Genomic DNA, 10,380 nt, shown 5'->3' on the forward strand with positions numbered 1-10,380 from the left:
TTCTTACTGTACAGAATCATTCTTAATCACACCTTCTTTTACTGGGTATAACCAATTTCCCCATAATCAAAGATAATATACCCTCCTCCCACAATAAAACATAGGTGTAATAGCCCAGTCTCTCCAGTATTTCATAAAAGCACCTCTTTGACCTGACCCAACACAAACCAAAATTAGTTTTTTCCCCATAGACCAAAGAAACTTCTCCCCAAAATAAAATCTTCTCTTGACATTAAATTGTAATGACACTTGCAAATTTGGGAAGTCACGAGGCGGCAGAATGATAGTAGTCCTAGAGACACTTTAACCTTTTCATTTACTGCAAGCATCATCCCTCTGCCTTTCATCACCCATAATGTAAAAGGCAAGGTCTGGTCTATGAGGAGATGGAGCAGGAAATGTTGGCAGGCTGGAGATTGCTATCTTCTGGTCCAGCATGGGCACCCAGGCACCAGATGGGGCTTCAGAGCTGTTCAGGGCACAGAGTGGCTGGGGAAAAGGATATTAGGAGTTATTGCTGCCACTGATATGTTCCCCCAGTAAACATGAAAGTAATATGTCTGCGAAACGTGCTGGCAAATGGTATCATCAAGGCCAAGTGCTTAGCAGGATTCAGTAAAAGGTTATACATACATATTCATACATTTGTGTGGGGAATTAGATTGGGCCTGATAAAAATTCATAATGGATATAAATGTTCACAGTTCAGGGCATAAATCAGCCACCAGCCCGAGGTTAGAGAATAACTTCCCCTGTAGCCGGGTTGTTACATAACTATCCATTATATCTGCGGAGTAGGAAAAGGAGGTTGAAGAATAGGGCAATTTCCTCAGAGGCATCTGGGAATTACTATTGGCAGACAACTAATTTAGATTTGATCTGGTATGGAAGTTCTTATTACATCAAATAATGTAATTTAGAATTAAAGTATATGATTTATTCTGTATTTCTTACTCTTCATGTAATCAAGCTCATGCCTGAGGGTAAGTGCAAGCCTTCCCCTTATAAGCTGGCCAAAGTTAGTGAAATTCACTGTGTTCTCACAGAACCTCCTTAAAAACAGCTTCAAATTTTCCAAGGAAGTCAGGCAGAATCCCAGGAATTCAGTTTGTTGAAAAGCTGGCCAACTAATACAGCCAGCTTACTGTCTGTATTAGCAGAGAAAAAACTTCATGCATGAACCGCAGTAAAAATCTCATATTCTGAAAAGTTCTCATTCTTGCTAAGTTGCATAGTAACCTAAAAAGACATGCAGAGCTCCTGAAAATCACAACAGCACAGGGGCTACTCCAGGCCTGCTTTTCCTGCTCGATATTGCCAGTTCACCTCAGCAAAACATAGTGTTCAGCGGACTTGTTTTCATCAAGCAGCGTACATCCAGCTCTCTTGTTGCACTTGCAAACTGTCTGCACACTAAGGTAACACATATTGCATGCTAATAAAAACAGCCTTTGTGACCTTGCCAACAGATAGCTTGATTGAAAATCAAATTTTTAATTAATTGATTAAGAAAAACTAAGTGAGTACCAGGAATCATTTATGTTCGCTGCAGGGGTCAAGGGATACTAGCTGCATTCTGCTATAGTTTCTGGAATGCATGTGATTGTAATTGTAATTACAGCATAAATTATCATCACAATACATGTAGGAAACTGAGGAGCATTTATTAACCGAACATCTCACCAATTTTCACAAGAAAAAAGAATGGTACTTGGCAACAGTCTCTCTTAAGCATAATTTCTGTTTCATGCAAGTAATACCAGAAACACTGCACAGCGATCGCTCAACACCTAGGAGGTTCTAGGGCCACAATCAACAAACATTGTGGTCTTATTAAAAAGAAAAATCTTGCTGTGCAAACTTGAATGATCTCTTTGGACAGATTTATAAAAAGAATGGCTGAAGAGCAGGCAGCACAGGTAATGTGGTAGATGTTTTTGAAAGGTTTCAAATCATATTCCATAAAAATCTTACTTGAAAAATGAATCCAAGCTGGCTCTGGTGGGAAAGGTGTGAGTTTGTTGTGGAGCACCTGTCCCCTGACAGGGGGCAATGAGGCCCCCTCCCATGTGGGGCTCCCTCAGCTCCGTGCCAAGCACTGTAGGTGATGGAGGCAGGAGGTTTTGCAGGCTCTAGTTACCAGGCTGTCCTCCTTTAACATGCAGGGTCTGCAGCAGTAACACGACTGCTTTATGGCTTTCTCAGAACAAATAGGGCAACTCCCTTAAGCACAATTAACTCTTAACAGTGGCAATGTTATCAGCCCTGCTACTGAATCTCAAATGAGGGTTATGATTGCATGGGGTGGGCCTTGTTGGGACCATTTGGCACCAGTCTTCTGCCAGTCACATATGCAGTTTTGTTGTGTCTCCTGCCTCCTTATGTCCTCCTGCTGCTACTGCTGACACCCTGCCAGCAGCAAGCGATTTCCCTGGGAAGCTCTCAGGATGCTTACAGCCCAGCTGCCTCCTTCTGCCAGCTACCAAACTGCTGCTCCAGCTCCCACATAGGCTTCTCCCTTTCAAACATGGCTTACAGTATGCTGGAAAACTCAGTATATATTGGGAACGTCAATACAGTGTTGCAAAGACATATGATATATTGAACTGCGAGGAGATGTTTGGGGTATGATAGATATGGGTGTGAGGGCTGTTGGGGGGTTTTTCCAATGTTTTCATCAAGTAAATAAACTTCAGCATGCTGCTGACATTTGCAATTGTACATTGCAAAAAGCTGCAAATACCAATGAAAATTGTAGATGGGGTCTAAGAAATAATGCACTCAAAAAGTAATGGCTTTGATCAAGAGTAAGCCAAATTGATAAATAGTGCACAAATAATCCAAGTAGTTTCTCAGTGGAAGAAATAGCCTGAAAAGCATGAATTGGAAAAGAGAATGATGGGAAGGCCCTTCTTTTGCCCTGGCAGCTAGATGTGAGTTTGCACAGGATATAGCAAAAGAGCAATGTAATTTTGGACTCTGCATGAGGAGCTGTAGCAGCATCAGGTTAAGTAATTTTCTTTATGATTTGGCCTAAAATACTCAGTTCTATCCAGAGCACCATCAAAAAGACAAAAGACAAATGAGAAAAAGTTCTGAAAAAAAGTCAGAAAAACAATCAATTGCTGGAGGCTGGATTTATTTGGACATACGTGTGTAAGTTTAACTTGTCCAGACCTTTAAGAGTGATTAAGGGGAACCATAATGGACAACTTCTTCTGGAACAGAGTAGTTAGAAATACAAAGTAGAAAAAAAAGATCAGCAGGTCATGGGCTGCCAGAGATCCCAACACTGCTTTGTTAGCTGCTGCTGCTGCTGCTGAGCAGCTGCCGAATTATGCTAGTAGCAGGTCTCAGAAGAGTGCATAGAAGTGAGGGTTGCACTGATATTCTGAGAATCAAGCTTAGATTTTGTTTCCTCAGAAACTCACTTCCAGATTCAAGCCTCCCTATATTTAAGTAAAAAGTAGGCACACGGTCCAGTATAGTGCTGAGGATCACACTGCCTGCGTGATACTGCTTCCTATTCAAACACAGCCTTTGTTCATCCCGAGGCCTATGTGTTACCCTCTCCCTATAGCACGCTAACAGAGATGAGTGAGGCCAATGGGTGGCAACACCATGTACATAAATAATGACATACTTAGGAGAAAGAGATGCAAGTTAAGCTAGAAAGAAAAAGAAGAACAAGGCAAAATACCAACAGAAACACCATGACTCCAGGGTTTCTGCATTTCTGTTGCCTTCATACTGAGGCGTAGTGGACAGGTTGACACTGGGAGCCAGTCTGTGCAACTTGTTCAAGGTATTACCTCTGCTGCCTAGCTACCAGTGAGGCTGCATGAGCATTCCTACCCAGCACTGGCATCTGCCCTCTTGCCTATGCCCATCTTCACAACCCTGAGCACACTTGGATGTTAGCACCCCACCACATGTATCAGGAGAGGCTCAGCACTGGTGGCCACTGATAGCTAACAGGCTGCTGTGTTATAGCCCTGCAGATGCGAAGCAGAGCATCCTGTGCATGAAGCTGCTCCAAAAGCAGCTCTGGCAGAACAGCATGAACAGAGTCAGCAGGTTGCTTAGATTTTAAACATGGTAAGTAAGGACTGCTTGCTGGGTTAGCAGAATGTATGGCGCATGACAAGAGGTTGAAGGAGTAAACAGCATATTGCATTCCAATGTCATGTGAATATCAGGAGGGAAATCTCAAAAAAAAAGAGAAGAGACAAGGAAAAAAAGCAGCAATAAATCAGCCAGCGTCTCCCATTCTCTTTGAAATCAGAACAGGAAATAACTTGGGGTTTCCCCTATTTAGCAAACACTATTGTTTTAGCAGAGGACATCCTGAGATGAGTATGAGGATAAGGAAAGTGTTTTCTAGAACAGATTATGAATGTATCATAGATTAAACACTATTTGAGTTATTAATTCTATTTGTATAGATATAGCTAGTATACTAAAATACTTTGATAGGACAGATATTCTACCCAACGTTCATGTTATCTCTTGCATCGTGAAAGTCAAAGAGACCTCAGTATTATTCTTGTTTTCACATTTTCTGGATTTTTTTGGGTGCAGAAGTGGCAACAAAAAATCCATGAACAATTATAGCATGCATTTGAGAAATGTCTAGGCCCTCTGAGCTCTTGGGAACACTTGGGAATTTAAAGGGAAAGGAAGATAGGCAGGCAGGAGCCGTGTCAGCTCACCTATGGCATAAATGTATTCCAACACTTAGAGGGGAGTTCAACAGCATATCCGACATGGGGTTCTGACTACAAAGCACGTGGTGGTGCACTTTAGACTCTTTATAATGTGTTTCTTTATAGTTAGTCTGGCTTCAGCAGTTCAAGTCACAAAGTCTTTTAAAACCATTCCCAGTATATTCAGTGCAGTGCAGGTTGCAAACATTTCTATTCATGGAAGTTGGGTTTTAAATCGCTATATATACAGGGTCATTAATTCTGGGATAAGTTCCTTCAATATTTAATTCTAGAACAGTTATTTTATTCTAGAATTACTCCAGAATTGTCTTGGCTCCTGAAGGTCATAGAATATCTTTCAACAGACACACTGATGCTATAGTATGCCCTGGGTAAAACAAGAATTAGGATTCTAGTTGGGTTAGGAGCACAGATCATATAATTTATTTTCTGCAGATGCCAGGACATTAAACCTTTCGATTGTTTTCCCACCAAACTGAATGAGGCAGTTCGTTAATACAATTACCTCTGTATAATTGGAAACTAAATCAATGATGACTGCGTGATTTGAATATTACTTTAAATAATTTCATTTTTATGATGCTATTTTGTTGTACATGGTATCGCCAAATAGCTTATTCATTTTCCTGCTGACTGTGGTTTGAGTTCACACCTTTCTTTGAGAAGGAAGCAGCATATATTCAACCTTTCTAGTTTTCTGGGATGCACTGCACATTGCTTTTAATTATTCAGGCTGACACACACTATAAGTCCATAGCCCATAGTGAATGAAACCAGAGGGAAGGACCAAGTGGATTATAACTACCCTGGGAAGAGGAGCGGGCACCAGAGGTCTTTGGCAAGACCCTTAAAGGAAAACAAGAATGTGGGGTGACAACCAACAGAGAACTTGAGTGTTGTGAAGGATTCCCCCGCTCCTTTCAGAGGCATGTCCCTAGTCACTGCCCATTCACTCTTTTGGAAAGAAGCCATTTTAAAGTATTTGGACAGATAACGGATAAGAGCCACAGACTGCTCATTCTGTGTCACAGTCCATTTGGATCTCTCAAATTTACAGGTCAACATACTCTGTAAGTTAAACTTTATTTTATGAGATCATTTGGAAAGAAAACAAACACAAAAAACACGGGCTCACTCCCCTTTGTACAGGCTAGTCTAGCATGTGAATTCACTAATTCATCACTGAAGTCACAAGGATTCTAACTCACAAGTTCTCTAATTCATAATTCACAATACATTAACTCGTAACTTGTAACTCGTGCACCTAAGAGCAAAATAATTACCTAGCCAACAGTGAGAGCGCTCATCCTTCCTCCTCTGTCATGCTGCAGGCATCCCCTGTACCACACCAGGAAGCACAGACATTAGTGTTTTATCAACAGTGTTTTCATCACAAATCCAAAACATAGCACCATACTAGCTACTATGAAGAAAATGAACTCTTCCCCAGCCAAAACAAGCACATTCTTCACCCCTTATTCCATACCATTTACGTCATGCTCAGGCCCCACACTATCAAATAGATTCTCAGTAGCCCCTTTCCCACTTCCCATCCTTTGATATATACACAGATATCATTAGTCGATGGACCATCCCTGTAAAATGTCCATAAGATGTCTGTGAAATGTCCATTGAGTTCATTAGTCCATGAGTTGGGTTCTGTCTGTTATGGTGGTCACTCAGGACAGGAGAGGTGGTGTGTTGTGTGGAGTTACTTGGCCAGCTCAGGTTGAGTCACCGCTGCACTTGCACTGCCTCTTGTAAGACTGGTCCCCCACAGGTAGTGGTTCCTGCTATAATAAACCCATAACATGCAACTCAGATCGTAGGTTACAACAATTTAAAGGTATATCCATCACAATCTCTGCCTCTGATCCCTTTGGACACCAGAGTGTACTCTCCTTGCCTCTGCTCCAGCATGAACTTACCCACAGACCCCAGTCCCTTAGGGGTGGATCTGTTCCAGTGTGGACTTACTTATGGGCCACAGTTCCTTCAGGGGTGTACCTGCTGTGTTGTGGACTTATCCATGGCCACAGATACGTCAAGGTGTACCTTCTCCCATGTGGACTTACCCTTGGGCCACAGTCCCTCCAGGGGTATACCTGCTGTGATGTGGACAAACCCACAGCGACAGATGGTTCTGCTCTGACATGGCCCACAGCCACAGACACTTTGGCTTGTCCTGCTCCGACATGGACTTACCCACAGGTCAGGTCCCTTCTATTCAAATTGACACTAGAATTCCAGCCTGTCCAGCACAGGGTACAGGAACAGCAGTGATGCCCTGGCCACTGGCCATCAGCCAGCCCGTGCACGTGATCACAGCTGTTATCAAAGTGCTCCCAGGCACCACTGGGTAAGATGATAAGAGCTACAGCAAACAGCAAGAGCAAAAAGCAGCCGCTAACAAGCAGCAGGCTCTAAAGTACAGCAAGGCAAGCACGACCCATGGCAAGCACAGGAGCCTAGCTAAACAGCTGTATCAGCTACAAATTCAGCCTAGCAAACTCCAGTCAAATCTGTCACTACCTTGAACCCTTTGAGACCCACACTGGGCACCAAAAAGGACTGTTGTGGTTTAACCCAGCTGGCAACCAAGCACCATGCAGTCACACACTAACTTTTCCCCAGTGGTACCTGAGAGAGAATCAGAAGGGTAAAAGTGAGAAAACTTGTGGTTGAGATAAAGACAGCTTAGTAGGTAAAGCAAAAGCTGTGCGTGCAGGCAAAGCAAAATAAGGAATTTGGGCACTATTTCCCATTGGCAGGTGTTCAGCCATCCGCAGGAAAGCAGGGCTCCATTGCATGTAATGGTGACTTGGGAAGAGAAACACCCTAACTCTGAAAGTCCCTCTCCTTTCCTCCTTTTTCCTGCAGTGCAGCTTTCACTGCCGAGCACAAAGCCCTGTGGCATTGAATATCCCTTTGGTCAGTTGGGGTCAGCTATCCTGGCTGTGCCCCCTCCCAACTCCTTGTGCACCCCCAGCCTACTTGCTGGTAAGGCAGCCTCTGAAACAGAGAAGGCCCCAGCACTCTGCAGCAATAAGTAAAACATCCCTGTGTTATCAACACCGTTTTCAGCACAAACCCAAAACACAGCCCCATACAAGCTACTGTGAAGAAATTAACTCTATTCCAGCCAAACCCAGTTCAGTAAATAAATAAAAAATAATGTTTAATTGGCAAAAAAGTCAGCGTGAAAGACACAGTAAGTTCAACAACTAAGAAATGTACTTTATCTTGTTTTTTATCAAGCTAACTTCATAGGAGGTGAATTTTTAATGCATAATAGTGGTAAAATGTGCACCCAGAATTACATTACAAAAAGCTCTTCTGAAAACAGTTATCTGTTGAGAAGAACAGGCTGCTGTTGCAAAATGAAGGACCACAGAGTGATACTGTCAAGACAGCAGCCCTTCTCTGAGCGAAAAGGAGTGTGTATGTGTGTGCAAAGTGCCTTCAAAGGCTTCTAAAATACTGCCACGAAGGGGCTAAATTGTCTTCTATCTGTTTGAAATGTATTGTTCTCAAGAATCTTTCAACTTGAACGGAAATTCATTTCTAAGGTTAAGTCATCAAGCCACAACAAGACAGAACCTCTGACAATCACACATTTAAAGCATTTCAATGTCAGTTTATTCTACATGATGAGACAAGTACCAGCAGTAGATAAACCATTCCTGATTCCTCAGAGCCAAATTTAAAGTTGAACTTTCCTCAGGAAGAATAAGGGTCTATATTCTAGTTGTTCATACTCATGTACAAAGTCCTACCACTTCTTGAATTTTCATAGTTCCTGGCAATGAGATCGCAACCAATACTTAACGTCTGGGACATGGGAAAAGGCTGCTGGCACATAGTTACTATTTCACTAGTACTAGACACAAGGTCTTCTCCGTGAAGTGAAGAAAGAACCAGCTACTGTACTTTAGACTGTATGTTAGCCTCATCTAACTTTTAGATGGTAAGGGTGAGGGAGATGAATTCCAACCATTGTGGCTGAGAACATACCATTTTATGCCAACAGCCAAGCAGGGTTCCATGGCCCATCTGATGACTGTGCAATGTAAGAAGGGATACGCCGCATGTGAGGCTGATTCCATGGTCCTTGGCTTACATCTCATGCAGAGTTCTCCGTAAAATAGAGGATGTTTCCTTATCGCTGAGTGAAAAATACATTTTGCTTCACTGAATCCTTTCATCAGTGTTTTTCTAGTGATGTCACAGGGACTAATTTTATAGTGAAAATTCTTATTAAAAATGGAACATTGAAAAAACCCCTAGTCAAAATCCCATCTCCTCAGTCATTTCTCATTACAGCCTCAAAGTAGCCACTGGCTTAAAGTTCAGATATTCAGTGTGACTGGAATTCACTCGGCAAGTCAAGACTTGTCTTCAACATACTTCAGAGGTTTGAAAGGTTTTATTCCAACAGATATTTTCCTCCACTGTCCTTTTGTTTGAAGGAATCCCAACTAGCAAGGTCTTTAAAATGTGTATTTTCAGCAGCAGGTGGCACTATGAAGTTTCTATCTTTGTAATTATGTATTAATAAAATAATATAAAATGTTATGCAGATACATTAGAAAGAACTTCATCAGACTGTTGTTAATAGTCCATTATCTGAAAATATGGCCAGATCTTTCCATTTTCCCAGCATTTTAAAACGTTTTCCTAAAAATCCTTATGTGAGGGTAAGAATAATGAGAATGTCTAAAATAAAAATAGGAAACTAATAAAATTTAAAATTAAACAAGTCATAAAAATTTCTCTATCCTCTTTGTTACTATTCCGTAATGAACCACTGTGGGTTGTTCTTGAATATACTACATCAGCTACTTCAAATTTCCTAGGAATTTAGATGAAATTTTGATTATCTTATTTGCATATAAGCTGTAATACTGCAATAATGGGTGTCAATACATATAGCCTAGGCTTATAAGTTTTATAAGGTAAATGAACATATTCTAAGAGGAATACAGCAAATGGAAAAGCATTTGGGTTTTTATGTGCTTGACTAAAAGTTCATATATACAGGTGGAGACCAAAGCGTTACATGTGGGCCCATATTCCTCTCTGTATATCATATGGAGATGTTACTGTATAAAAAAAAACCTCCAGGATTAGAAGGATTGGAAAATGTTAGTTAAAAACATTTTCCAATTTCAGGTTTTCTAACCAAATGAAAACACTGTTGCAAAAGTATTGCTCAAACTTTGTTTCAGGACGCTCCTAATGCCATACACCTCCTTCATCAGTGGCACACGGTGGGAATAGTGCAGTGAGATACAGCATTTTCATTAAGCTGGTTTTTGGGTGGCTGCCTTCTGGTCAGAAATGAAACACTGGTCTGCCTAAGCTCAGGGTGTGAAGATAAGGAAAGGAGAAAAGAAATCAAGCAAGGAACACAAATTAAATATATAGTCAATGCTCTTTTATCTGGCCTGGCCAGAAAGTGTCCTTGCCTTTTTCTTCCACCCCAGGCTCCAAGCAAGATGCTTAGCTTTGCATACTATTTCTGCACTATGATACAATCTATGCCAGTGCCTAAAACTCACGTTTGCTTTCATTTTGCTCTCTATTAAAGCATGTGGACTAGACACCTTTATAGCGTCGGGACAATTCTTCACAAACTGACATCGTGTATTAC

General features: G+C 41.5%; 1 protein-coding gene across 10 annotated transcripts in view; it reads right to left on the minus strand.

The window, feature by feature from the left end:
- AGPS (alkylglycerone phosphate synthase) overlaps positions 1-10,380 on the minus strand; it is a 78,516-nt gene that overhangs the window by 66,691 nt on the left and 1,445 nt on the right. For 2 of the 10 annotated variants that reach the window (XM_030486464.1, XM_030486457.1), the window contains exons 1-2: positions 7,260-7,352; positions 6,011-6,065 (exon numbers count right to left, since the gene is read on the minus strand). The exons of 1 other annotated variant lie outside the window; for it this stretch is intronic. Coding sequence is in view for 2 of the 9 variants with exons in the window: in XM_030486454.1 (XP_030342314.1) it covers positions 8,742-8,932 (191 nt within the window). In the remaining 7 variants the exon portion in view is untranslated. Of the gene's footprint in view, positions 1-6,010; positions 7,102-7,259; positions 7,353-8,741; positions 9,427-10,380 lie in introns of those variants that run through there. 7 more of the 10 variants (XM_030486454.1, XM_030486460.1, XM_030486459.1 and 4 more) reach the window with 6 other exon arrangements.

The sequence above is a fragment of the Strigops habroptila genome, chromosome 5 (genome assembly GCF_004027225.2).
Source record: "Strigops habroptila isolate Jane chromosome 5, bStrHab1.2.pri, whole genome shotgun sequence".
Classification (NCBI taxonomy): Eukaryota; Metazoa; Chordata; class Aves; order Psittaciformes; family Psittacidae; genus Strigops; species Strigops habroptila.